This window comes from Athalia rosae, chromosome 2 (assembly GCF_917208135.1).
Source record: "Athalia rosae chromosome 2, iyAthRosa1.1, whole genome shotgun sequence".
NCBI lineage: Eukaryota > Metazoa > Arthropoda > Insecta > Hymenoptera > Athaliidae > Athalia > Athalia rosae.
In genome coordinates, this window is record NC_064027.1 from 29,272,089 (window position 1) to 29,299,603 (window position 27,515).

Sequence of the window (27,515 nt, forward strand, 5' to 3'; positions counted from 1 at the left end):
GTTCAAGTTAGGCTGTAATAGTTGGAAACGAAGCTGATCAGTTGTTCATGTATTTTCCTAACCTTCCTGGGTAAAAAATAGCTTGTTGTTCTTTCTACCAATTGTAAATACATCGGTCGAACCAGATAAATAACCAGTGAAGGTAGCTATTGCAACTTGAACATCACTATGGAGACGATACTTTCTGCGAGCAATGATGATAGCAGCTACAAAATCAACGACAACGGGCAATTGCAGTGCCAAGACATACTGGATTTAAACGAACATACAGTGCAAGATAACTCTGTCAACAATGTGAACAATTACGCTGTTCTACCTGCAGTTAATTTGTGTCCGATTACATGGGGGATTGCAAATTTGGAGATAGTTGAAACTGTACCGAGTGGATTTTTTGAGGTACTGTATTCCTTAAAAATAGACTCTCATACTTCAGTTTAAATAATTTACATCTCAAGTCTGCTACTACATTAAAGGTTGGCCCTGTGGTCGCTAACTCCGCTCCAATATCGACTACCAGAATCAAGAAAAAACCACGTCCATATTCTCCCTCCAAAATCAACCTTACAAGCAAGAAATCTTCTAATGACCGGTGCAAGCAAAAGTCCAAAGTAATAAAAGCTCAGAAAAGTAGGCATGATATTTCTTCATTTCAAAACTTCTATTTTGTATCCAATCTTGGCTTACCAGCTATCGGGTTGTGACATGATGATACTATTTTCAGTCTATTCCTCTAATGATACTTATATTGACAAAAGAAGTGGCCTCCCATTCTCTTGCGACAAATGTAAATCACCACATATCGTAGACCCAACACGATGCAGCCCTGGCAACCGTAAGCGTCCCCCAATGCCAAGAAAGCATGTTGACCCAATCAATGGTCAAATTCTGCTATTGTGCAACGCGTGTGGTATTGCTGCTAAAACAAATAGAAAAGATCGACTAGTAAAAGCAACTCAGGTAATCAGAGGTTGTGAAATAGCTTCGAGAATAATTCATCAGAATTATATTACATGAAAGTTGGACTGTGGCTGTCCTTTTTTCTCACAGGAATCGGGATTGTTACAAGAGCTCAAAAATCAGTATATCACAGAGTCAATGAAATCAGCACAAAAGATTGCTCAAGAGTGTAATCAACCAGAACTAGCAGCACTTTACTGTCCATCATTCAGCTCAAAGGGCTGCGGTTGTATAGAGAAGTATTTATCTTCCGACAGTGAATCATCTAGCCATGAGAGGCAGTTAAAAGCGTTAAATCTTCTGAACTATCATCGAAAAGCTGGAGAGCTGAACAGCAAACAAAATTTCCAAAATTCAGGCAAAGAAGATTACACGTTGCACTCGGAAAACGAGCTTCACGTGGATGAGTGTGAGGATAATCTCATTGAAGACTTTGCTAAGCCTCACTACAAATGTAAGAGTCGGAATTTCGAAAAATTTGTCCTTACCACAAGATTAAAGCTGAGAACTGAGTACGCACTTTGTGAAAAAGCTACAAAAAAAATTCTAATGTATTCCAATAATTTTTTACATAAGGCATCTAAAACTTCACCCCATAGGTAAGAGATCATCAATTGCATCAATTTAGGACCATATCAAGAAATGTCTCTTCAAAGTTTTATTACCTTATGTTGCAGGGGCTCAAGGATAGATAAGACAATAAAAAGAATGTCTCGCCAAAAGCCGATTTCAGACATGCATAAAGAACACTGCTGTGGTAGCAGGTGTACGAGAATAGCATCAAGCCACGCAACTCTCTTGCAAGATTGGCGAAAGCGAGCATCAATAAGCCAAAAGGAAGCTCGAAGAGTAATAGCGGAGATGTTAACTCCAACAGGCGGCTCAAAAGCAAATTGCTACCGTTTCATCAAAATGGTTACTGGTAATAATAATTAGATAAAATATCATGTTCACTGTGCACTGTGATTCGCACAAACTGATATACTTATTTTTTTTATAATTGTATTTTTTTATTGAGGATGCTGCGTCGCAACAATTTTTTTGGTGAACAACCACATGAAAAAGACTAAAGGAAATCGGGAACCTCCAGAGCATGGCTTGAAAAAGTATTTTCGCCATAACTCGAAATCTCACAAGAAGTCTAGTGTTGATTCTAACACAGAAATTATACCGCTGGCAACAGAGATCGCTTTAATTCCTTCCGACGAAGAACTTCTCTCAATGGGAATTGAAGCAGCTTCTAACCTGGTATGAATTTTCGATAACTCAGTGTTTATAACAAAGTTTCACTTTATTGTTTTTTTTTGGTCATTGTAGCTGCAAGAAAAGAAACAACAATTGGAATATTTGCAAAATAAGTTGCTTCAGGCTGAGACAAGGGTAAAGGCGGTCGCAGAAGCTACTGTGCCTGCCGAAACTTTGGTCAGTGATTATCAACAAGACGTACAGAATAACTTATTTGTGCTTGGTCCTGATGGTGTGATACGTCCATGGAAAGGTGATCCTTCATATGTACAAATTGCAACAGAAGAAAACACTTGAGCTATTTCAATAAAACACGTATAAATTAGGTTCTTACTACATAAAATTAGATGTTCGTTATTCATTGTTAGCTGAATATCGTCTTTAGAATTGTTTTGTATGCCTCGACGTCAATGTCATGGATAAGATTGGTGTTTGGAGCTCTGAGAGTGATGTTAGTACGGTCGATTACAATCATGCCAGCAGTAATCGAGCCTTCGTATACGGCGTCCAAGTAAAACTGGCCTGAGCTTTTTACTATTTTACCAGAAGTGAGTGCCACAGCAGCAGCCACTGCATCGGCACAGTACCAAAACTCATCTTCTGGATCCAAATACCTAGACTCAGCTGAGTTAATTAGCCACACCTTTGGATTGGAGGCATTCAACGATCTCCTGAAAGCCTGTAAATCGGTCGTAAACATCTTTTTGTCTATTTGACCCTTGTATAATTTTCATCAATCATATGTTACCATTGTCGTTCTGGCTCGATTAGCTGCTTCTGATGGTAACAAAATGGCGGGTTTAGAGACCGAAGCATTTAACACGATGTAATTGGCGGCAGGGTCAATACCGAAGTTAAATTCTATGCCTGGTCTCAGAGATCCAGCACCCTCGGCGCTTCCCCCGAGGATAATCAACTGCTTGAGATCATCAACGAATAAGGGATGCAGTTTTATTGCTAGAGCGATGTTCGTCAACGGTCCTAAAGCCAGCAGCGTCACTTCACCTGCAGTGGGTATAACGTTACTCGTAAGATCGGAGTCGAGTAATTGGATGGTGAATATTAGGGAGACGTTCACCTGGGTTCTGTTTAACTATATCAACCATGGCATTCACCGCGTGAATATCCCGTGCTAAGTCAGTCGACGGTGGATCTGGATAATCAAAATCTCCAAAGCCATCTTTACCAAAATAGTTAGTTTTCTCGTCATTAGTTAATAATGGCTTATCCGCACCTCTGTAGACTGGAATCTGCGTAACAGAAGATAGCAAACAAGTTTTTTCAGACAACAATTACACGATATTTGTATAATTCTATTCTTACATCGAGTCTGTCGACGACCTTCAACGTCTTCAGGACGTTAAGAACCACGTTGTCGACGTACGTGTTACCGTTAACACATGTTATCCCAACAACAATTGCATTACTCGATATTTTTTTCGCTTCCATAGCCAATAGTATTGCAACCGCATCGTCCGCACCAGCATCGGTATCGATCAAAAGTTTTCCAACGTTCGTTATAGTCGTTACAGGTTCTGCGCTATATGAGCATACAACAGCATTCTTCAATTAAAATGAACAGTAAAATAGTTGTATCGTGAAAACTAGTCATCAAAAATGCAGGATACATTAAACAAAACAATCAAACAAAATCATAGGCCATTTTTAAGTTCTCACAAACGATACCGACCGTTTGAAATCGGTACAATGTCTGATGCCATGTTGATTGATAAGCTCAGATAAACGAATTAATTTTTATTCGCAGACATTCAGAGTCGACACAATTCATGGAACATATAAGACAAAAGGTGTGTCTAGAGTGACTATTGTCTGAGAAAGAATTATGCTTATCTTATCTAATATTTATTGAAGTCATGATCTCTTACTTTCCGTAGACAATTAAAAAGGAAACTATGGCGATTCCCACGCCGACTCCAATCGCCGTTGTGATGCCGATTCTCATTGTCATCGACCGAAAGATCTTTTCAGAATTGAAGCTTGACGATTGATTCGGTGGTCTAGATGGAAGCATGATAATTATATAATCGCTTCAATCAATAGAAAATAAAATGGATTTTTATGATCGTATAGGGATAAATGATTATTAATACAGCAACTATTCACAGCTATACGACAATGCCCCACGCGCCGTGTGGACTTTCCGATTCTTTTAGACACGAGTAAAGAATCGTGACCGTTCACTGCTACGGATTTTATAATGAATTCTATAATTGAAGGCAAAGAAAAAAAATCTCCACTTAATGAGTAGATGTATAGGTACAATACATACCTCAGGAAGAGATATGTGTTTACGTTATAGTAATAAAAGAAGCTTTGGCTCGCCGTGCGTGACAATATTTTCTGTCGTTAATAATTCTCTAGATCGTGCTATTTCTAAACTGCTAAAAAAAAATGAACAGTCAACGTTTCCACTTCGAACTCATGCTTTTATAACTCCGATATCTGAAACTTGAATAAATGACACACGGAAGATACCTATTCGCTCAGAATTATATCGTCATCGAAAATATCGCTTTGAATGACGCGCTTTGAACAACGTTAATTTTATTCAAAAAGTAATAATCTGTTCCGATGTACATACATAATTATTCAACTCCCGGAAGCAGTTCTCTCTTAGGGGACCTTCATTATTATACATAGTCGACAAACTCTGCCTGACTCGACTAGTTTTATATTACAGTCTACCATATTGAATGCAATTTTTGATTTCGTCTACAATTTTTTCAAACCATTTCTAGAAGGTTGTTAGAAGAATTCCAGGGGAGCCTGGACCCTCACTATCTGAATAAGGTTGAAATTTATCTTTCCAGAAGAAATTTCGACCGGTTGCGATGGAAATTTTTATTTCAATTCACAATTCAAAGGAAAAAAAACATTTTTTAGTATAAAAGAATAATTGTATTTGCGTATGAATACTTCTTTTTTTCCATTCATTTTTTGGTCATAAAATTATCACAAAAAGAATAGTACAATGTTAACAGGAATGTTAAGAAAAATATCTTACCAGTAGTTCTTTCCATAGATTCTTGTCCAAACATTGTATTAAATGTGTGTTCGGTTTTTTTCGTGTTATATTCGTGTAGTCAACAACAACCATGCCGGCAGTCTCACCATCGTGAACACCGATTGAATAAAAGTAATCAGATTTAACAACTATTCTTCCGGAGGTCAACGCTACCGCTATAGCCGCACCGTCAGCACAGTACCAAAAGTCTTCATCAGGTTTCAAACTGACGCTCTCTGCGTTGTTAATTAGCCAAACTTTTTTGTTTCTAAATTTATTAAGTCCAATTCTAAAAGCCTGACGATAATTGATGTAATAAATAGGTAATAGGAACTCTTAGTTACTTCACACCATTGTATGTAGAATTACCATAGGAACGGGGATTGTGTCAACCGTTTCCACCGGGACCAAAATGGCCGGATTTTCAACTGATTCGTTTAACACAATGCGGTTTGCATGGGGGTCACCTCTAAAATTGAACTCGATACCTGGTCCTGCATTCCCTCGACCTCTAGTACTTCCCCCCATGATTATCAACTGTTGTACTTTGTTGAGAAAGTGGGGGTCAATCCTTATCGCCATTGCAATATTCGTTAACGGTCCCAATGCCACAATTGTTACTTTGCCTGTATTTTTTTAGATTAAAGAATGAAAACTGAACGTTATCAGTCGTTGTAATTCGTTCATACACATAACTGTAAATGGATAATTATAAGTATGCTCCTCGCCTGGGTGTTTATTCACGATATCGATAAGAGCGTTGACAGCATGTTTTTTTCTAATTTTATCCGTCGATGGTGGATTCGGATAGTCAAAGTCTCCAAATCCATCATTTCCAAAGTAGTTATCGGTCTGGTTTGGCACAATCAAAGGGTATCTGGTACCTTTGTAGACGGGAATCTTGAAAATAACATTGATAACTTGTTAAAAAATTCCTGATTTCATTCTTCCAAGTTCTTCATGCGTTCAATTGTGTTTGGACATTAGCTGATTGTGAGGGAAACAGGTGCAATAGAGAAGGATTGAATCCAGCAGTTTCGCACAGGCAGCGATAAAGGTACGTGTATATAATTTCCGAAATTTTGTTCAGGGTCACTGAAATTCGACTGTAGTTTCAGACTCAAAAATTTTTAGATGGTAGTCAAGAATATCCTCGCAACAATTTCCAATTTTCTACGAATGTACTATAGGTATATGCGAATAGTATTGCAGTAAATTGTATTTAGCTTACGTCAAGTCTGTCGAGGACCTTGAGCGTCTTGAGCACGTTGATGTAAACGTTGTCGAGCCAAGTATTCCCGTGTACGCACGTGATTGCCAATACTTTTATACCTTCTTTGAGCCTTTCCGACTCCAGGGCCATAATCATCGCAATCGAATCATCCGAACCTGCGTCCACATCGAGTATAGCCTTTCCTACAGGTTTTATTTCCATGTGTGCTCCCTCGTTACACCTGAAATAACAAATGGGCGCGATAAATACATGCAGGAAAAAAACAAATTTAATAAATAATATAGCTGTACACGTCGCTAAACGACCGACAAAGATGATATTCATTTTATTTATTATATATTATTATATTATATTGAATAAATTTTATCAGGAACTTGGACCAACAAAGTTTTTGATGTTGCCTTTTCAAAGGTTGCAACGTTTCGGTAATTTATTTTCAACTTCTTCAGGCTCATGGATGGATTATAGATAAGATATTCAAATCATAGTCAGAGTCATAACGTATATTACGGATGTATTTTCAAAAACCTCGTACGCACTTAATACCCGCAATAAGAGTATTGCATTCAAGTAAAATTATCACCTTTCTTTAAAGAATCTCATAAATGTCTTAACTTGATGAAATCAGTGCAATCCATTAAAAACTACTATTTGCTACTCAAGTGACCCAACCGTTATTTTTGGTCGAAGGAATTCTTAGTCATACTATGACACATAGTTTATATGATGGTAGGGTCTGCTGAGGTCAATTTTTCATAATAATTTCAAAAACAAAGAGAAATTAAAAGACCCAAAAAATTCTTGTATTTTATCCTATAGGATAACGAATTACCCCCAGCAACAGCTAAGGGTTAGAAAATAATGTCTTGATTATTTAAAATAAATTTATCAATTTATCACGTGCTATAATCTAGACCTGACCTCACCTAGAAGTTTTGATGATTAAAAAAATCATTGTCATACTTCTTACGATATTCATGATCATTAAAACTATTCGAGTACAGTGAAGCGGAGAATAAAAAATAATTGAACGATCTGTTCACGTTTCAGTATACACTATGCAAAGACTCACTAAACCCAGGAAAAATGATCAAACGCTTTTATACAGCTGCTCAAAAATCGACCAGCTGTATAAAAACGTTTGGTCATTCTTCCATGAGTTTGTGTATACATATTATCATAAATAAACAAATACAATTAATTATTGTCACATAAAAATGTGTTGAATGGGAGAATGGATGAACAGGTAGAGATGAAAAGGTAAGAAGAAATTGATTAAAAGGTACAAACAAAACCAAAAGGATGACCCAAAGAACTAGAAACTCGTTTTTTTTTAACATTAGATAATATGATTGATTCATATATCTCACCTACAGGCTGTAGTAAAGTTTGTTTTTTTAGTTTCATTTATTAATTTGTTTTTTTCATTTCAAATGAAATCAATATCGAAGAAAGATATCGCAATTTTTTGGTTCATAAAGACCAAACATCTAAGGATGAAAAAAATAAATAAATATGATCATAATCTATTTAGTACAGTTTTTGCGTGCTGAACGGAAACCTCTACCATTTTATTTCTGTAGATAGATAGATAAATAGATGAATAGAAAGAAAGAAAAATTATTAATGAAAAAGACGTGTCCAAGAAAAATAATAAAGAAGTTACTGACAGTTCAGATTCCCTATAATTCTCTAGAAAAAAAAACCCCGATAGTAACGTAACTTGTAGCACGAGCCCTAAGCCTAGTCCACGTGGTCGTGCCATCGGACGTTTTATTTTGCATTACCATTTATGTTTGATTTCGTTATTTACATCCTCATAATTATTTTCGAATAATAATTTTCCTCATGTCTCGACTGTTTTACAATTGTCCACACTTTCGTACACCGACTGTCATGATACATGTTATTTTATCGTCATCATCATTGGTGATACATTGCAACGTAAATACCTAATGAAGATATTGAATCAGCTTAGAGATCGTATTACAGCAGAAGTTTGAATTTAAAGTCTTGATGAAATGTGGATCGTTCCAAGGATATAATCAGCTGCCTTAAAAGCGCGAAAAATGAACAAGTTAATCGTTCTCCCGATGAATTTTGTTGTCAGTGAATTCTGATGAGGTAGATCAATGTTTGCCATGCCAATAAAAATGAAGAAAACATCTCAAGATTTTCAAAACGTTGCGGGCTTATTTGTGATACTTGAATGACACAGGTGACTCATTTATTTAATCAATAATCGAATAACGACGAAGCGAAAACGGAACCAATGTTCCATCCAGGGAATTCTCAGGTGTGCCGTTCTGTCTTTCAACTCAAATATCTGGTCAGCAATTGGTGGTACGTTTCGCTATTGATCTCCTGAATGAGATTGATATTTGGTTCTTTTTCGGTGACATTTCCAAAGTCTACAATGGTCAATCCCGCTGTTCTTTCACCCTCGTAAATCGCCTCCATGTGATAATATGCCGATTTTGTGACGATACAACCCAAGGTCGTCGCTACAACCATAGCGACAGCGTCGGGACAAAACCAATATTCAGCATTTCGATCCAAAGCTGAACCTTCCGCGTTATCGATTAGCCACCCTATTGGATTCTTCTTGGTTGTCAAAGCCAGTCTGAAATCCTGTCGAAAAAGTCAAATATCATGAATAATTGAGCGCCAAAAATTCTGGCCGATTCTTAAATGCGACGTACCATCCTAACGCGAACTGCGATGGTCGTTTCTAGCGGTACCAAATGGATGGGGTTTGACTTGCAGGCGCCGTTAAAAAGCACGTAGCCTGCTGCCGGATCGGCATATGAGTTTGCGTCGACACCGGGGATTATATTCCCATGGCCATTTGTGGCACCACCCATAACAAGCACTTGCTGAGCATCTAGGAGCAAATTCGGATACAACCTGATCGCTATCGCAATGTTCGTCAGCGGTGCCATCGCTACGATCGTTACTTTGCCTGGTATGGATGACAGGATTAATGAGAAAATTCGTTGTTATAAGGACAATGAAATTTCTGCATTGTCATAAGCGATTTCATTCTTCGAACAAAATATACACAGACCTGGGTTCCTTCTAACGATGTCGATCATCGCGATCACAGCGTTTGTGTTTTTTATCAAACTTGGCGATGGAGGATCGGGGTAGTGAAAATCGTTCAGGCCATCTCTACCGTAGAACGAAATGTTCTTGTAATATGGTAACAGTATGGGGTGTTCTGCACCAACGTAGACTGGAATCTGTAGGCATGATAGAAAAACATAGAAATTTCATTCGGGACGGGTACGGATACGTTTGATTTTTACTGGTATCACTTTGTACACTCACATCGAGTCTGTTGAATAATTTCAGTGTTTTCAAAACGTTCATGGCGCAATTACGTGCGTAGGTATTACCATTCACGCATGTGATTGCAATTACTTTAGGGCCACCATCCAATGATTCTGCTCGCAGTGCGATACAAAGCCCAATAATATCGTCTCCCACACCGTCCATGTCGACGATCATTTCTCTAGTCGGTTGTATTCCATATCTGTTACCGCATTCGGTGGGTGGTTGACTTTGAAGAAAAAAAAAAAAAACGTAACGAAGATTGATGTTTCAGGAAGACAGATCACCGAGAACATGCGATTGACATACGATACTCCGATACCAATAATTGCAAATTACCTAATTGCCGATACTGCAGCCAAAATTATCAGACCAAAGATCCAGATTTCTTGTAGTTTGTTCTCAAACTTCATCCTGATATACTTGAATAATTTCTTATCTATTTTCACTTGCACCGCCAGCTAATTGTAAAACGAAAATTTACACTCGTCGGATCTACAGTCGAAAATTTTACTGAAGGAAAGATTCTTACACCACGCATTATATAGGCATACTAATTAATATGGGGCATTTTCAGTCAACTCTGGCGCATATTTAATCGACCTAGTAAATAATTCGTTAATTCAATTTGTAAATGAAATTCACTAACTTTTATTTTATACACATCTGATGTTTTCAAATCGACGGAATATTCGAGGTAATACGAAGGGTCCACTGCAATGATGACGAATACCCAAAATTACTACAAAAGACAACAAAAAAGTATAGAGAATCGCAAAATTCAATTTTTCTGTTATAAAAAATCATGTCGTACCAATATTATCCAGATCTGAGAAACAATCACAATTAAAATAAAAAAAAACGGAGTGTGTCAGGATTAATTTTTGACTGCCTTGACATAAAATACATCGTATCTACCTCATTCTTTGCTTAAAAATATCACATGTTCTCGCATACCTATTTTATTTACGTTATCGTTACGAAAGCAAACGGCATTTTCATCCAACTTGCGATGATGTAATAAATCTCTTCGTTGCAGGTAGATCTTCTTCTGATAAAATGAAGAAAATATTCGAAGAAGTTGAAAATTTTGTTTTCCGTCCTGCACGCATAAAACTTCGTTTTTCACATAATATCTTACTAACGGTTATTTCATGGTGGTAAATCGAATGACTTTTTCAAATAATCGCACGAAATGTGTACGTCGACTGATCTATACAAACTTCGACGTTATTTTCTCACCTGTTTTTTCACCTCATCATTATTATTCTCTCAATAAATATACATCACAGCACAATTTAACGCAACATTGGTTTTATGCAATAGATATCTCTTTGTTTTTCTTACTATAATAGTGTATGGGAAGATTTTTAAGTAATTTGTCCAGCTGCGTAAAATATACATTTATTTTTCTCGTAAAAAATGGCACACAGCTGGCGATTCGTTTTATCTTTATATTTTCTGTAGATTCTCGGTGCGTTTTTCGTATTTGCGCTTTTAGTTTGCATTAATTAAATTTTAATTTATTGTAGGGTAAACTTTGTCATTGAATTTATTTCTGATAAATTGGAAGTGCGAATTATAAGTTTATATTATATTAAAGAATTTATATTTTATAGAAGGTATGTAAAAGATGTTATTTTTAGAGTAACAACTAAACCGAAACAGAAATTCTATCGAAATATTGTTATACTGATTTACAATTAGGCTTTTTTCTTATTTTGGACAATTGATAAGAGCAACCAGATCACACCGCCGGTAAATAGGAGCATTCCAGCTATGATCACAACCCATTCTATCGTTGATACGAGGGTGAGGACATCGAACAGAGTTCTATTCAGCACGCCGATTAATTCTCCGTTCAATACTATACCCTGTAAAGTATTGAAAAAATGTTGAATCGGATCAAAATATCTTTCATAATAAAATAATGTATCGCGGGACGCGCCATAATTCAATACAAAATATGATCTTCAAAATTATCGTTTCACATTTCTAACGACAGTCCATCAATTTATACTTTACCTCGCTGATCCAGACGATCGGCATCAGAGTGGTGTTCAAATTCTCAGTTAACTTTATGCGACTGATCGGCTTGCTGAACATGTTGAATTGCACTCTCGTGTTACCACGAAGTAAGGTCCCAGAGGTCTGTTGAGAAACAAGAAACTAAAGTAAGCAGATAAATTGAAAGAAATGCAACCAAAACTTTTTGCATCCGTGCATTGATTGTCGCCGACAATCAAAGGCTTCGAAAGTTGAAAAATTATTTCACAGAAAAACCAAAAAAAGAAAATAGTTATGCATCAAATAAAAATCAGTTCATACCGGTTCCAAGTCCAAGAACATACGGTGCTTGGATTCGACCGGGTTCAATCCTATCACCCCGTTTTGGTAGGCCTCATCAGCATCGTAAAAGTGAGGAAATGAGAGCACCACTGGAGCCCCTGGAAAATACAAGGTCCACGAAATTTGCTCGTCAGAATATTGAATAAAAGATGACCTTTGATGTCATTTTACTTTCAAATCTGATGAGGGAAAAGTGGAGGGTAGGGCGTTATTCTTTGAGTTTAACGCCTCCGCTGCAGCACTTTACATTATCTTCAAATATAAACTCTTTTCAAACACGTTGCAAATTATCATCAAATAAGCATGTGAGATTTTAAGGGATATCGATTTATTTGTTCGATTATTTATTTCATTACGGATTATAATTCTCTATAAAACTTCGTAATAAAACTAGAACAGAGGTACTGCATATCTAATGTGTGTTGGCGCATCCTTCAATGAACTTTTGGGCATTCTGTCCTCGACACATTCTGTGGGTAGCCCATGCGCTGAAACCGTTGCCGGACAATTTCTGGTGTTCTTTAAATATGATCTCGATGCATCGTAAGTCGTCCTCGAGGTCGTCATCCCTGAACGACAAGCATGGAACTTTGCAGACTCCCGCTACGCCGTTTCTTCCGCACCAGTAACGATCGCTAAGTTGAAATAAACCGTGATCCCAGGACCAGTTGCCATTCAAACGGCCGATCGCCGATGTGTTGAAATTCGATTCGTAAAATGCGATGCAAACCCACGTGGGAACTTGATCCCGATTACCATCCAGTCTTTTCCACAACTCGCGGGCAAGGTCACACCGGTCGTAAATCTTGGTCGAGGTGAAACCGAAGATCACGACGAGAACGAAGAGCGATGAGCGACCGCTTTTCATCGTTGAAACGATTGATTTTCCCTTTTATTCCGTAAACCCGACTTACGTTTATTATTTTACACCGACCGTCCTGCAACGCGAACGCGATTTAACGCGGTCTTGCCGGAGCTCGAGGATTTTATACTCGCTAGACGCGATGTGATAAGCCACAGCCGAAGAATATGGTGGCCATAGCTCATTGTGGGAAATAGAAATCGGAGAAGTGGCCAAAAGTCACGTACTGTGGCCAGTGGTCAAGAAAAATCGGAAAATCAGGACTCTTTTTAAAAAACAGCCAGGGAATTCTGTCGATATAGACGTTGCTGGAGTGAATTGAACTCGTTCCGTAAAAAAATCAATCGCTTTTCATCTGCCTGAAATTCTCCATCGCAATAATGTTGAAAATTTTCTAACTCTAGAATTGATTGCTGCTCGCGTAAATCTTCGTGATTTCATGCACCTAGAGATATCATAAAAACGTGTCCCCTTCGCAGCAGTTGATGGATAATGGGATAGACGATCGGTAATAGTTTATATAATATTAAATGAATATTCAATCCGATATGAAGAGCGAAAAGACTTGATCGTTGACATTTCTAGTTATTTATTATAAATAATTCCGCGATAATTATTGCCACGGGCAAAAAAAAGTTGGTTCCCGGTGTTCTTTTTTCAATCTTTCTTTGAAATACATACGGCGCTGTTGTAAATCGAAATTTGCATACCACGTGCTGATGTTGGAGTGAGTTAAAAACATTTTATTAGTATTATGTTTGGCGAGCCCTCGATCGAGTATTCATATACGTTCATTAGCCATGCTCCTTTTTTTCGCATGTTCGCAGCATTTTTTTTTTTCTTTCCAAGTACATACAGCTCTTTTTTAAACGGCCATTCTAGTTAGGAACATTTTTTTATACATACCTAGTCAGATATTTTTTGTTTGCAACGACATTATTTTTTGTCTTAATTGGCTGTGTAGTACAATTAAAAATTGAACACCCTATTTAAATATGATAATACGGTAGTGGTCATCAATTTGATTGGGTCTCAATTAGATTAATGATTTCGACAATTGAAACAGGTCAACTGCAACGAAGAGATGATCATTGTCGCGACTGGCGATTTCTTTTTATCTTTCTTCACGAACCTATTTCGGTTTCGATACCTGTTTGTTTGTTAATTAGATTCTTGGGGATAATTATTCTCTAATAGAACCATTTTGTCTTCTTTATCGGATATTTTGAGCGAGACAAAAATCACGATTTATAACTAATTGAGAGCAAGCCTATGATCTAAAAATGGGAAGCAATCCGAATCGAGTTGACGCAGAATGTATAATTATTTAATTTTGTTCTTACCTTGACAGTTCAAAAGCTCCAAAGCACCGTCCAATAGGCACCCATCGTCGCCGGTGATACCGAGGGTTTGATTTAAACAGAAACATTCATTTTCTGGATTATTTCGCGGAGATGCCAACGCCGTATCAACTACGGCGTATCTGAGACCTTTTATTCCGGCGAGTGTCGTGGTTGTATTATACTCCAGCCTCATAGACCTGAAATTCAACAATATCTCGAAAATTATTTCGCTGGATTCAATTTCGGATTCACGAGGTCTGTTCCGAAGACAAAAGCGTCGATTGCAAATCTTCAGTCAACGAGAAAACGAAGCGCCTTCGTCGACGCTGCGTTTTTCACTTCTATCATATTTTACGTGAAATAATTTCTCTGCATATAATGACCATCGCACCTGCAAATATCGGTACTAAAAACGTTGATGACTGATTCTTCGGTTCTGTACGGCGGGAAAACGCTTCCGTCAGTACCGATAATATTGTTACACGTAGAATTTTCCAGCCAGGTACTCAAAGTATCAGAATTTTCCCATGTCACAATCTCCCCGAGAGCCCTGGCGTCGTGAATCCCACTATTTAGGGAATAGCGACCATCGTGAGAGGTGTTTTTCTGTGAATAGAGATCACGGAGTATTTTATTAACTACCTACAATTCATACGCATCGTACTCACGTGACCGAGAAGACTGAAACGAAAGCGACCATCTTCCAATCGCGGAAGGGTTGGTGGAGCGTTTGCCCCAATTTCATCGCAAACACGTTTCTGGAGATACCGAGTGTCGTTGCAATTGATGTAAATGCCATCGAACAGAAAATCTCGTGGCGTGGTCGTGAGAAAAATTGACGTTGGTTCGTTGAATAAATATCGTATGACGGTGTTCAATACGAACAATTCGGTGGAACCGCTTCCATGTAATCTTTCGGTCGTTAAAAGTATTGACTGAAAAATAATCACCTTATTAACTCATCGCACTACTAATTTACAAAAGTTTGAACTGGTTGAATCATTTTTCAATTAAATTCCGGATCGTCGCAAGTTTTTTAATATTTCGGGAAGGGGGAGAAGGGGGGTGGAGGACTTTGAATCGAAACCTGATCAGATATTATAATTCAGAAAATCCTAACAGGTAATTCAACTTGAGTGTCCAGGGTTATATCGGATTCACGTGATTTTGATTTTTGGATTGGATGCAGTGGGTCAAATTATAAAACAACCTGTGGATCTTCATAAAAATTGCTGTACTAAGCAATCAGCACTCACCATGAGCGGTAAATTTAATATCGTTATTTCATCGGTATCAGTCAACGGATAAGAAGCTTCTGCATCGAATTCATAATGCTGCCGTTGATAATAAGAAAGGATATCGTCTTCTCTCGTGATATTGATCTTTCTTCTATACTGTCTATGTGTGAATGTACAAATATACATTGATTAAAAAAATGGGTACAAAAATCGATCGAAAGTTTATCGCCAAATTATTTTATCTTATTTTTTTTCTTCACATCTCTGAAATCTCTCGCGATGTAAGAACCGAGCTGATAGTAAGCTCCGTATGGATATAATAAGATCGAGCTCAAAAGTCGAAGGCTAATATATGCCTATAATCTAGAGTGATCGTTACTTGAAAAATTAATTTTTTCCCCAACTATAATCCCGAATCATACACAAAAATCAACAAGAATAATTACAGTTAAAAAGGATATTGACATTCGTACTTGTATACGTAAGGACCAACTTCCTTGACCACTGGAGTTTCTCCATGCTGAACATCCTCAACATTTAGGACGTGGAAAAAATGTACTTTGAAATCAACTGGAAGCGGTGTAGTTTCCCATCGTTCGAATGCTTCTGTACCTTCTATCAATTTAACTGACTGAAAATTTGAAGAGGATCGTTCAGTTTTCATGAATTTTTTCCAACACGAGTTATTTCTATAATTACCTCTAACACTCTGTCCTCAATGATATCCGGCAAGTAAAGAATTGCGAACAAAAAACTAGCTACGGTAATTAGAGTACCGATTACCGTAATGATACAAGCTGCAATTGACACCATTTCGTGTAAAAGTTATTATATTCACCACACACTAACTCGATCGCATTCAACAAATATTAATTGTTTACCGAAGAAATAAAAATGTATATTTTTTTTCTAACTGAGGTCGATGAATGCCTCAACAAATTTCTGTTACATACTGTGCTAGTGAATGCATAGCACCGAAGAAAACTTTTTGATGTCCATACGTACAATCAATTATCAATATACCTAGATCGCAACCTTATCGAAATTAAGATCAAATTCCGTTGATACATTGATACAGTTCTACTGGATTATGCACGATAACACCGAATCAGAACATCTGTTGTAATCGGCATATAAAAGAAGAAAAGAACTCACACGATCGGTGTCGATTTTTATATTTTTTTTAATTTCCGAAAATTCAAAAGTATCTAATCATAGGGGTAGATTATTTGATTTTCTATTTAGATCGATATTAAATAAGATTTGTTGGATCCATGGTTCTAATAAGCCTATTAAAAAATGGTTCTGAAAATTTGAAAATATCGTGATCGTGAAAAAATCAAATCTTTGGTCTTGAACATGTTTCTGTTGATCTCATGCCTGACACCTGTAGACTTTGCATTAGGCCGATTTTATTTGTCATCCATAGAGAGTAGTAATTACAAAAACATTTGTCAATTAACATATTACAATTATAGGTATATGTTGGTCAGTTGACGATTGTTGGACCTCTTGAGCGTTCATTCAATCTTCAGTGTCTCATAGGTGATCGAAGAAAAGCATCGTTCGAAATTGTGACATTTGATACATACGTAAGACAACACCTTTTTTTATCGATTACGAGCCGAATGACGTAAGACTCAAGTTTCATAATTATTATTAATTATTAAATATGTTCAATCTGTGGTCTCAATTCATGCCAAATTGCATTTGGTTTTTTCGTATTGTTCTTACCCGGTATAAAATAGAACCATCAGAAATCTGCATTGCCAACAGTATGACCGTTGACTGATGATCGGTCACTTGATCAGTCAACGGTATGACGTCAATAGTTTAAAACATGTTCACTTGATGTCACTGAAAATTAGAAAATACCATAAATGAACAAGGACATGAGAAGTTTTTATTTTATGCATCAGGTGGCAGCTGAGTTGAATCTTCTTTTCATTGCATCGACTCATGTTCCTCGGATATATTCCCATTTCAACATCTCTGTTAGTATATGCATTCAATGCTTGATGTTTTGTGAAAAGAAAAAAGGGGAGTTGCACTTTGCAGTTGATTGCAATAATCATCCCAAGTCTGCTTTCCAATCAATCCTGCTGTAAAATAACTTTAAAATACATCACATCTATTTTTCCTCTAGTCAATATATTTCACAAATGGCATTGCCTTGGTGTGAATAAAGAGTGTGCATCATTGTCATATTGATTGCTCATTACAAGATACACAAAACGTAATTATACTACAAAATTATGTCGTTTTAGATGTTCTAATGCATGGTAGCGCATCATAGTTTAGAGTATGAAGTGCGTTTAGTTTGTGAATTAATATTTTGGCATCTTATTTGGGTAGTGAGTGGGGGAAAACTTAAATATACAAGATAAACAAGATAAAAAAAAAAAAAAAAAAAATTAAGGAAAAATTTCCTACGTGCACACAATTTTAAAGTCAGTCACATGATTCCTGTGATTTAGCTCTAAACTTCTGACCGTTTTCACGATTGTTTCCCTCTTTTTACTTGAAACATTAACGCTATAAATTCTGTTTTTAATATGCCATTGCCAGTGATGTGGTAAACAAAAATTATAAAACCAAAAGAATACGGCACCCAGTTTTCAATTTCTTGGTGGAGGTAAATGGGCTGCCCATTCCTACGGGTGGAAATTTGCGAATAATGGTGAGTTGTCTACAGGGGGTGGAAGGGTGGATGATTTTTTCACAAGTTCAATTTCCGTTTACGAATACACTTGATAGATTTTATACAACATTAATGTCTTGATAGTACTTTGTTTGTCTAATTGTAAGTACCCTCCTGGAGTGACATGCAATCTCGTGCTATCATGCCAGGTCATATTTCTTTTGCCTTTGAAATATTGCACTTTTGTGTCACGAATCGGTCTTCAATGTCATAAACGAAATCATATACATACATGAATCACAGCTATGCATGCTCCATTGATATTCATTACTGTTTCTCACCACTGGTGATCACCATTTTTTCCACTTCACTGGATTATTTTGTCAACACATCTGTCATTGATCGCATAACAATTGAAAGTAATTCATTGCAGTAAAAAATTTCCTAACGATAGACTCTCGAGTCTAGCTAATAATATCACATTATTATACATTTGAATATACTCACACTGTTTCATACATATTACTTCCAACTAAGATTTATAAATGTGTGCAACTCCACAGTATAGCGTCATTAAGATACCAGAATATCTACTCATTGCTTTATACATGCATTTGGTCCCTTGCTCATCCGACTTATCTGTACAAGATGACGATGGAGATGTGTTCAAGTCTGAAATAGTGGTATCGATATTTGAATCGTTTCAATTACTTTACATAAAAACGGTTAACTGAGAATTACAAATGATGCGGGTTAACCAACAGGTTGTTACTTTTGAATTTATGAGTGACCGAAGTTTGTTCATCTGTGACTTCTTTCTAGTTTCAATTTCTAGTTTTTATTTGTGAGTCCGTTTATACTGGCAAACCTTGAGCACTAAAGTTTCATTCAAAGTTGATGATAGATACAAAATCGTTTGGAGATTACCACAGATTCAGCTTCTGTTATTAATCTAGTAACTAGAAATATTTGGTCTGAACGGTTTCAGATCTCATGAGTTGCGAGGTAGCGACCCACAGATACAGGTGTGGTACAAAACAAATTCTTCTTTGGAAAAATTCCTGCAACATTTCCAAGTGACCACATACCTGTCTAACAACTTCTACACAACTCATGTCTTGATCTGCTCATTGAAAAACTCTTAACTAATTTTCATACTAAGGATAAAAAGGCTGAGCAAATCGATAGATAGTCATAGGTGTAACAGTAGGATTATATTTTCGGAGCCAGTCTCTAAAACTCTAAGGGTTCACTTACGCGCTCCATATTTATATTAAATAACAGTTGAACGGTCAACGATGGAGAAATTTCCACTGAAGGGTACCTTAAGTTCGTCAACATCAACATCGTCGCCTGGTCCTGCACAGTTGAACACGACGCCCACCACCTATCACTCTCTCGATGCCAAGGTAGGCATCCATTATTCACATCCCAATTTTTTGTTTATCACTCATCTCGATTACATGTCTCCTCTATTATGATTAATTATTATTATTATCATCATACCCTGTTCTCCCCTTACAATATACCCATTCATTTCAACATTTTGGTAAATTAAGGGTAGATTCTTCCTCCTTAAACACCATACAGACATCTGTCACATGCGTGTGGATTATGATATGTAATTACATAACTAAAAATCACTGATATGTAAAACTACGAAAGAAGCACTTCAATTTACTGTATCCTAAAGTTCAGAAGGTAAACAAAAGAGAAACTAATTGTATCTCCTACTACGATAAAAAATAGATGGACATTTGATCTTCTGTGAAAAAATACCAAAGAATTTATTTTTTTCACAGACAATGTGCTATTATGTCACAAGTTATTCTGCACGGTAGATGTTGAAACATATATTATTTTCTACTCGCTTTACTTGTAATCTGGATGAATATGCTTGCTTAATGTTAGTGTGTGTAATAGTAAGGTAAACAACATCAACCTACAAAAATTATTTGTCTTCCTAGGTATACTGTTGATGACAGCAGAGACAATCTGATTTCCGGTTGATTCCGATCCATTAATTGTTTTTAATTGAATTTACAGAACGGCAATGGCATAGACAGCGGAAGTACCGGTGACGCTCGTTTGAGACCAACGGGCCTGATCAACAGGGGAACATTAATTAGTAGTGACGAAGATATGCTGCAGGACGTAAATCAACACACACTGGCTTCCCAGCAACAGACAGGGAATAATGCCTACCTAGATCGCAATGTCAGACTCGATGATGGTACTTCACACTGTGAGTATTTCACTATTGTTTCAAATATCCTGTAGCTACGGCTGTCAGCTTTTAACAAAGAATAGTCGATCAATTCCAATTGATGGTATTCACTGTTTTCATTTTTTCCCCCATTTCTGTTCATGATTATCCATCTCATATTTGTCCTGTAGATCTGAATCTCATTTTCTTCACATTATATTTTCTTTTTCAGGTTGCCACATACTTGTTCATTGGTCATATTCATTTATTACACTTGCCTGGGATTCTCGTCCCTGTGTATACAATCTTCATCTGTTCTTTGCAATGCATAACGTGTAATTCTAATATCATTCTGAAATGATGTGCCTCGATTACTTAACGTGTAAATTATGACTAATGTTAATGTGCACGTTGCCTTTAATTTCTAATCATGGATTGTATTCAACTTTGTCTGACTCCATCTTGAGAGCTGGGAAAACAGAATATACATATATGTGTAATCATTCATATGACTTATTTACAAGTATTTGTTTGGTGTGGCAAGTTATACCTATATAGTGTGTATTCAGGTTTTCACCACACGTTTTTATGTAGCCACTTGGAGCCTACAAACATACATGCTACACGTTGTCAGTCGAAATACAGTGGTCGTCCCCAGCACATCGTAGTCGATTTTATATTTGACGGATATTAAACAGCGGAAATATTTGCTGGAAAAATTCACGACCACAGTTGCAACGAGTGCTGATGATTTCTCCTAGTCAGCTTTTCGGTTTCAGGGTCAACGAACTTTCGGTGAAAGGAAGCAAAAAGTTGATGACCTAATTAAAATTGCTGTAAAACCAAAGCGCGATAAGCGTATAGTTGGTAGTTCGGTGGATAACTAATTGGTAGAGCAATTTATTTCGATTCTGTTTTTATCTTATCATATTCTGGTGTTCCAGAGTATTCTGGTATCGGATTCTCTATTTGATGCGGGGAATTCAGAAGAGCCGAGGGAAACCGGTTATTTATCCTTTATTTTTCTTCGTAAAATATTTTCGCGCGACAAACTTTCGCATTTTGAAGTCAAATAATTGAAACCCCCAGGGAATTTGAACTCGATCTGCTTACCCCCTCTCTAGAAGCATAACGAGTGTAATTCCAACGTTCAAAGTCAGCTCAAATTCGAAAGTAAAAGCATGTCGCGTTTCCAGTTCATTGAGTTCGATTGTTACAAGCCTAAAACTTTGCTCTCTTTTTAGTCGAACGCTATCGCCAATATAGTTTATTTATTCATCGACATTTCTAAAGCAAATATCCAACACCAACCATTCGTAAATTGTCTTAACGCTGCTGTTTTTCTAAAATGGAAAAGAGATCCTTCTCTTATTGTTAGATCAAACGAAAACCGACTGTTCACACTCTTGTTGATATTCTTCATAATAACATTATTGCAGTCTGTGTCTACCAGATACGAAAAATGAATTCTAATCCAAATCATTCGTTGTTATTGTTCAAAGCGTCAGCGTTATTATGAGACCGTCTCCTAACTATTCAACTCATGATTAATTTCCCCTCCATAAATGGTTTGGCTAATATTGTAATCAATGCAAAGATATGAACTAAAGTGTTACGTTCGCCTGGTTCTGTGGTTCTGGATATCTTCTGCAGAATTTCCTGTACTAACTCTGCCAATATGATTGAATGTGGTGTAAAGGAAAAAAAAATACAATGCAATTAGAAGAACTGGGTTAGAGATTATTAGTGACTATTGAGTGTGGTGTGTGGAACCTGCACTTGTGGGATCTTAATCCCTAATTCGATCATTAAAGAAGTGCAAAGAAGCAGGAAAAAAGTCTAAGCCGAAAAAAATAAGGAGGCCAAAGGGAAAGCCACCCTTTCGTTCCTATGGGACCACTGCGCTGAAAGTGTTCTTCAATGGCTCGTGATTACACATATGCATACACAAGAAGTGATTAAAATAATTACGTTTTCTCACATACTTATCAATAGTTAACGTACGAAATTTCCAACTGGTTGGTTAAACAGCCATGTTTGATTGTTTATCTTGTTATTTCTATCGCTGGGGTTATTTGAGCCAAGGTTTGCATAGTTGAATCAGTCTGCTCTGCTGATTCATAAGGCTGTTCTGAGAGCCTGTATGATTGAAGAAATAATTTTATCCAGTTGCTGTTACTTATTTTTGCACAGGAATCAAACTCTTGTTTTTCTCTCTGTTAGTTTTTGGTCTGATATTTTTTTTTCAAACATAAAAAGATGGAGAAATATTCCAATGACTTTGAGAATTTAGGAGAGTGTTCTCTATGTTTAAGGTGGGATTACTTTTTCTGGGATTCAGGGTAAGTTAGTTTCTAATAGAAGTGATTCCACTTTACTTGATTAGCGTTTTTTTTTAGGCTAGCAGCTTTCTGCGTACTCAAAATTACTGCGCTTGTATTTAACTTAAGGACCAAAAGTTATCGACGTCATTCAGCAATATAAAAATTTAATGTTGACACAGATCTGATATGCGTAGTTGAAATTTTGCTACATTCAAACAAATTTCTTGCAATAATACCAGATTAATGATTGCTTTATTCTTTTTACCTCTAGTTTCAGCTGATTCCGATGATATTCCTGGTATTGGACAGTACGATGATTTCCACACAATCGATTGGCAGCGTGATATCGCACGAGATCGAATGCGACATCGTTACATAGTGAAAAAGAAGCATGATTCCATTTTGGACTTGATCAAAGGTGCCCATGACGCATGGTCAGGATGGCTCTGCGTTTTATTTGTCGGATTATTTACTGGCGTAGCTGCAGGTGTCATCGATATTGGGGCATCGTGGATGACTGATCTGAAATTTGGTATCTGTCCGCAAGCTTTTTGGCTAAACAAAGAGCAATGCTGTTGGAGTTACAACGAGACAACATTTGACGGTGGAAATTGTTCACAAGTTAGTATTAAATATATTCTATAATATTTTAGATATACATATAAGCAATTGGTTATTCTTGGATCATGGAATTGGATGGATAGTCAATCGAAACTCATCAAAAATATTTCATCTATTCCAGTGGTGGTCATGGCCTGAGGTATTCAACCAATCGAAAGACGGAGCTGGCCCGTACATAATATCATACATGTTTTATATTGCTTGGGCACTTTTATTCGCCTCCTTGTCAGCTTCCTTGGTGAGAATGTTTGCCCCTTACGCTTGTGGCTCCGGTATACCTGAGGTAAGAATGAACAAAATATTTTGGAATCGGTTTGTTTCACTTTATCCATGTTTCAGATTAAAACAATCCTAAGCGGTTTTATAATTCGTGGATATTTGGGCAAGTGGACTTTGATAATAAAATCCGTTGGTTTGATACTTTCTGTATCTGCAGGCCTCAGTTTGGGCAAAGAAGGCCCGATGGTGCACATAGCATGCTGTATAGGAAACATATTTTCATATTTGTTCCCAAAGTATGGAAGAAACGAGGCCAAGAAGCGCGAAATTTTATCCGCAGCTGCTGCGGCTGGGGTATCCGTAGCTTTTGGAGCACCAATTGGTGGCGTGCTATTCAGTTTAGAAGAAGTGAGTCTCGCGTTAAATGAATAATATTTGACAAAGTTTCACTCTACGTTAACTTAATTTCAGGTGAGCTACTACTTTCCGTTGAAAACGCTATGGAGATCATTTTTCTGTGCTTTGATAGCAGCGTTCGTACTTCGCTCCATAAATCCATTTGGTAACGAACATTCAGTTTTATTTTTTGTCGAGTACAACAAACCATGGATATTCTTTGAACTTGTTCCTTTCGTGATGCTCGGTGTTATGGGAGTGAGTATTCCTCATATTTCTCGATGCACTATTAATGAATTTCCGTTAACCATCAACCGACTCATTTTCAGGGCGTCATTGCAACTTTGTTCATAAAAGCTAATCTCTATTGGTGTCGCTATCGAAAAACGTCAAAACTTGGCCAATATCCAGTAACCGAAGTTTTGGTTGTCACCGTTGCAACAGCTATCATAGCTTACCCAAATCCTTACACCAGGATGAATACTAGTCAACTGATTTACTTATTGTTCAGTCAATGCGGAGTATCTAATGCCGACATTTTGTGGTGAGTACAATAAATTCTTCTCAATAAATTTTTATTTTTTTTTGTATAAAATCTCTATTCATATCATCTTACAGCGATTACAACAGAAATTTCACGGACGTCAATTCTGCTATTGAGATAGCCAAAGCTGGTCCAGGAGTTCACAAAGCCGTTTGGTTACTGGTCTTGGCTTTGATTCTTAAATTGATAATGACAATTTTCACATTTGGTATGAAAGTGCCTTGCGGACTATTCATACCATCGTTGTGTCTTGGTGCGATAATGGGTCGTATCGTCGGTATTGGAATGGAACAACTCGCTTATAAATATCCTCACATTTGGATGTTTAGCGAAGAGTGTTCGACCGGCGTCGATTGTATAACACCTGGTCTTTACGCTATGGTTGGGGCGGCTGCGGTCTTGGGCGGAGTAACGAGAATGACGGTCTCTCTCGTTGTCATAATGTTCGAATTAACGGGAGGAGTGAGATACATAGTTCCTTTAATGGCAGCCGCCATGGCAAGTAAATGGGTGGGCGATGCTTTAGGAAAGCAGGGAATATATGACGCTCATATCGGATTGAATGGTTATCCGTTCTTAGATAGTAAAGATGAGTTTCAACACACCAGTTTAGCAGCGGATGTTATGCAGCCAAAGTAATTGTCCTACTACAATTCTACATTTCCATCTTATTGCTACAATATTTTTCACTCTGGATTCATAAATTATTTCAGACGTAATGAGGCATTGAACGTATTAACTCAAGACTCTATGACGGTTGACGACGTCGAAACATTACTCAAAGAAACCGAACACAATGGTTTTCCCGTCATAGTATCGAGAGAGTCGCAATACCTGGTCGGTTTTGTCCTCCGCAGAGATCTGAATCTTGCAATAGCAAACGCCAAACGTCTAATGGAGGGTATAATGGGACAATCTCTTGTTATTTTCACCAGTGGTAACAACGTTCAGACTCATGGTCCTCCACCATTAAAGTTGAAAAAAATATTAGACATGGCGCCGATCACAATCACCGATCAAACACCGATGGAAACCGTAGTCGACATGTTCAGAAAATTAGGACTGAGACAAACGCTTGTGACTCACAATGGGTAAGAAAATATATCAATCAATCGAACGAAGAAATTTAACTTATTATTTCACTCGTTCATCAAATATCATTCAAGCGAATACGAAATCAACTCTGCTTCAGGCATAGTCATTTATACATTTCATTTTATTTCAGGCGGCTTTTAGGTGTTATAACCAAAAAGGATGTTTTGAGACACGTCAAACAACTTGACAACGAAGATCCTAGCTCCGTTTTATTCAATTGAGTTTTTTTATTCCCTCCAAAATGAGAAAAAAAAACCTTTTAAACTTTTAGGCTGAGCATAATATCCTGTATATTAGTATAATTATGATAGTAATTATTATTGTCTTTACTATTATGATTACTGTTATTATTATGATTAATAATAATAATAATAATAGTAGTGATAATTAGATTACATGCGTGCAGCTAACCACAAGTAGCTCACATAGATTTTTATATTTCTATAAGTAGTAAATTAATTTCTGTAATATTGTCAATATTATTATTATCATTATTATTATTATTATTATTATCATTACTACATTGTTTTTGTTATTATCATCGTCATTATTATTATTATCGATCATAGGTTGACATTTGAAATATTACTCTTATGATGAAAGCAGCATCGTACTACTATGCGGTCGAAAGAATTACCATTATTATTCCGTTGCAAAGAACAAAAAAAAAACGAGGTAGAGTCAATTTTGAATACGGTGATGCTGCATCTACTCGATAAGATTGTCAATATTATTCAAATTATTAGCTGATTTTATTTTATGAAATTTGATGGACTTTACAGTATAACCCTTAGAAGAAAAAAAATGAAAGATACCAGAAGAAAATCCCGTAATAGCTTTGTTGTTATCATCATGTATTATTATCATCGCGATATTTTAATTTTCAATATTTAGGTAATAAATAACTATACAATGTTAATTACAATAATTATTATGTATAAGATGATGAATGTATCTCACTTCGATATATACATATGTATATTTGAACGTATATTATGGTTATTGAATGTGTAAATATGAAGAAAATAGTAATAAAACAAAAAAAAATCTTAATACATTATTAATCGCTGAAATGGAAGGATATTGAATCAGAATGATTTAAAACCTTATCCTTCAATTTTATAAGTATCGCAAGTTTCTATTCATTTTTGATTCGGCGAAACCACCTCTCCTAAATTACAATCATCAGAAATTCCTTGGCCCAGATTCGCAGGGGATTCTGTAATTGAAGAGGGGCGTCGACATCTTTATCGCGCGGATTTCGTCGTTGATTTTTTCCTGGCAGACGAATCGAGCAATTATCTGCTAAGGTTACTTGTGTTTTATTTCATGTTGTTTCATATAATCAAATCAGTACGATATTCAAACTGCCTAATTCCACCCGTTCGTTAATCAAGGTTTTCTATGAATACATTCAGACTCATGCATTCACGTACATAGTTCAGAATAATTCTTCATCTAATTCCAAAGCGAAGATATTGTAGCGACAATAATTTGTGACCTTTTAAACTTATGTAACGACCATCGTCGACGGTACGTGACAACCTCATGAGAACTCGTTCTAGTTGATAAGAACGTTCTGATAAGAAATTAACATCCTGAAACTCTTGGAGACAAGATTACCCACAATGACGGAGGTCAAAACATGATTTTTAAATCAGTTAATCAGACACGGGACCCCCGTACGGCGACATCATCGTAGTTATTAATATTTAATACAACAAATGAAATTACTTTATCTATTTCAGAATTATACTGCAGGGGTTCCACAGGGATGTCGACCCCGATAATTTCAAATCCTTTCGATTTTTTTCTTTGTTTTCACTTTTCTACAAAGCAAACGAGCTTCGAATTAGGCAACCCACATCGCGCCGTGTTTAGAT

At 36.7% G+C, this 27,515-nt stretch overlaps 6 protein-coding genes and 1 long non-coding RNA gene across 18 annotated transcripts; 2 read left to right on the plus strand and 5 right to left on the minus strand.

The window, feature by feature from the left end:
• Nucleotides 1-46: 46 nt before the first annotated feature.
• Nucleotides 47-2,548, plus strand: LOC105692512. Of its 2 annotated transcripts, none has more exons than XM_048650715.1 (7): nucleotides 47-396; nucleotides 456-627; nucleotides 722-957; nucleotides 1,048-1,556; nucleotides 1,635-1,879; nucleotides 1,976-2,205; nucleotides 2,275-2,548. In XM_048650715.1, the coding sequence occupies exons 1-7, from the start codon at nucleotides 169-171 to the stop codon at nucleotides 2,497-2,499; spliced, it is 1,845 nt and encodes a 614-aa protein (XP_048506672.1). In that variant the 5' UTR covers nucleotides 47-168; the 3' UTR covers nucleotides 2,500-2,548. The 2 variants fall into 2 exon arrangements, with proteins under 2 accessions (XP_048506672.1, XP_012267181.2); XM_012411758.3 differs by having other exon boundaries at nucleotides 474-627.
• On the minus strand, nucleotides 2,230-7,523 carry LOC105692514. Its single transcript, XM_012411760.3, has 10 exons — nucleotides 7,388-7,523; nucleotides 6,459-6,681; nucleotides 5,956-6,127; nucleotides 5,597-5,853; nucleotides 5,224-5,524; nucleotides 4,089-4,254; nucleotides 3,526-3,742; nucleotides 3,281-3,452; nucleotides 2,951-3,207; nucleotides 2,230-2,881 (listed from the first exon to the last, which is right to left on the minus strand). The coding sequence occupies exons 1-10, from the start codon at nucleotides 7,444-7,446 to the stop codon at nucleotides 2,567-2,569; spliced, it is 2,139 nt and encodes a 712-aa protein (XP_012267183.2). The 5' UTR covers nucleotides 7,447-7,523; the 3' UTR covers nucleotides 2,230-2,566.
• On the plus strand, nucleotides 6,260-26,685 carry LOC105692510 (H(+)/Cl(-) exchange transporter 3). Of its 8 annotated transcripts, XM_048650710.1 has the most exons (13): nucleotides 17,602-17,822; nucleotides 18,155-18,266; nucleotides 19,512-19,636; nucleotides 20,274-20,472; nucleotides 22,749-22,775; nucleotides 23,029-23,378; nucleotides 23,500-23,661; nucleotides 23,718-24,005; nucleotides 24,069-24,251; nucleotides 24,323-24,537; nucleotides 24,612-25,172; nucleotides 25,251-25,628; nucleotides 25,763-26,685. In XM_048650710.1, exons 3-13 carry the CDS (start codon nucleotides 19,526-19,528, stop codon nucleotides 25,851-25,853), a joined length of 2,565 nt encoding a protein of 854 aa, XP_048506667.1. In that variant the 5' UTR covers nucleotides 17,602-17,822; nucleotides 18,155-18,266; nucleotides 19,512-19,525; the 3' UTR covers nucleotides 25,854-26,685. The 8 variants fall into 8 exon arrangements, with proteins under 8 accessions (XP_048506671.1, XP_048506667.1, XP_048506666.1 ...); XM_048650709.1 differs by having other exon boundaries at nucleotides 17,602-18,266; XM_048650712.1 differs by lacking the exon at nucleotides 19,512-19,636.
• Nucleotides 7,775-11,037, minus strand: LOC125499977 (pyrimidine-specific ribonucleoside hydrolase RihA-like). 4 transcript variants are annotated; one of them, XM_048650718.1, is made up of 7 exons: nucleotides 10,752-11,037; nucleotides 10,444-10,536; nucleotides 10,134-10,255; nucleotides 9,792-10,023; nucleotides 9,529-9,703; nucleotides 9,164-9,423; nucleotides 7,775-9,092 (listed from the first exon to the last, which is right to left on the minus strand). In XM_048650718.1, the coding sequence occupies exons 3-7, from the start codon at nucleotides 10,205-10,207 to the stop codon at nucleotides 8,775-8,777; spliced, it is 1,059 nt and encodes a 352-aa protein (XP_048506675.1). In that variant the 5' UTR covers nucleotides 10,208-10,255; nucleotides 10,444-10,536; nucleotides 10,752-11,037; the 3' UTR covers nucleotides 7,775-8,774. The 4 variants fall into 4 exon arrangements, with proteins under 4 accessions (XP_048506675.1, XP_048506674.1, XP_048506676.1 ...); XM_048650717.1 differs by having other exon boundaries at nucleotides 10,134-10,289; XM_048650719.1 differs by lacking the exon at nucleotides 10,134-10,255.
• On the minus strand, nucleotides 11,361-16,581 carry LOC105692489 (sensory neuron membrane protein 2-like). The gene is made up of 9 exons (XM_012411714.3): nucleotides 16,286-16,581; nucleotides 16,060-16,217; nucleotides 15,605-15,746; nucleotides 15,017-15,283; nucleotides 14,740-14,954; nucleotides 14,349-14,545; nucleotides 12,123-12,241; nucleotides 11,820-11,945; nucleotides 11,361-11,668 (listed from the first exon to the last, which is right to left on the minus strand). Exons 1-9 carry the CDS (start codon nucleotides 16,397-16,399, stop codon nucleotides 11,498-11,500), a joined length of 1,509 nt encoding a protein of 502 aa, XP_012267137.2. The 5' UTR covers nucleotides 16,400-16,581; the 3' UTR covers nucleotides 11,361-11,497.
• LOC105692519 (lysozyme C, milk isozyme-like) lies at nucleotides 12,455-14,342 on the minus strand. The gene has a single exon (XM_012411768.3). The coding sequence runs from the start codon at nucleotides 13,009-13,011 to the stop codon at nucleotides 12,556-12,558; it is 456 nt and encodes a 151-aa protein (XP_012267191.2). The 5' UTR covers nucleotides 13,012-14,342; the 3' UTR covers nucleotides 12,455-12,555.
• Nucleotides 19,423-21,323, minus strand: LOC125499978. The gene is made up of 5 exons (XR_007277139.1): nucleotides 20,984-21,323; nucleotides 20,433-20,902; nucleotides 20,174-20,330; nucleotides 19,734-19,821; nucleotides 19,423-19,699 (listed from the first exon to the last, which is right to left on the minus strand). It is a non-coding gene; the product is annotated as an uncharacterized LOC125499978 (long non-coding RNA).
• Nucleotides 26,686-27,515: the final 830 nt, after the last annotated feature.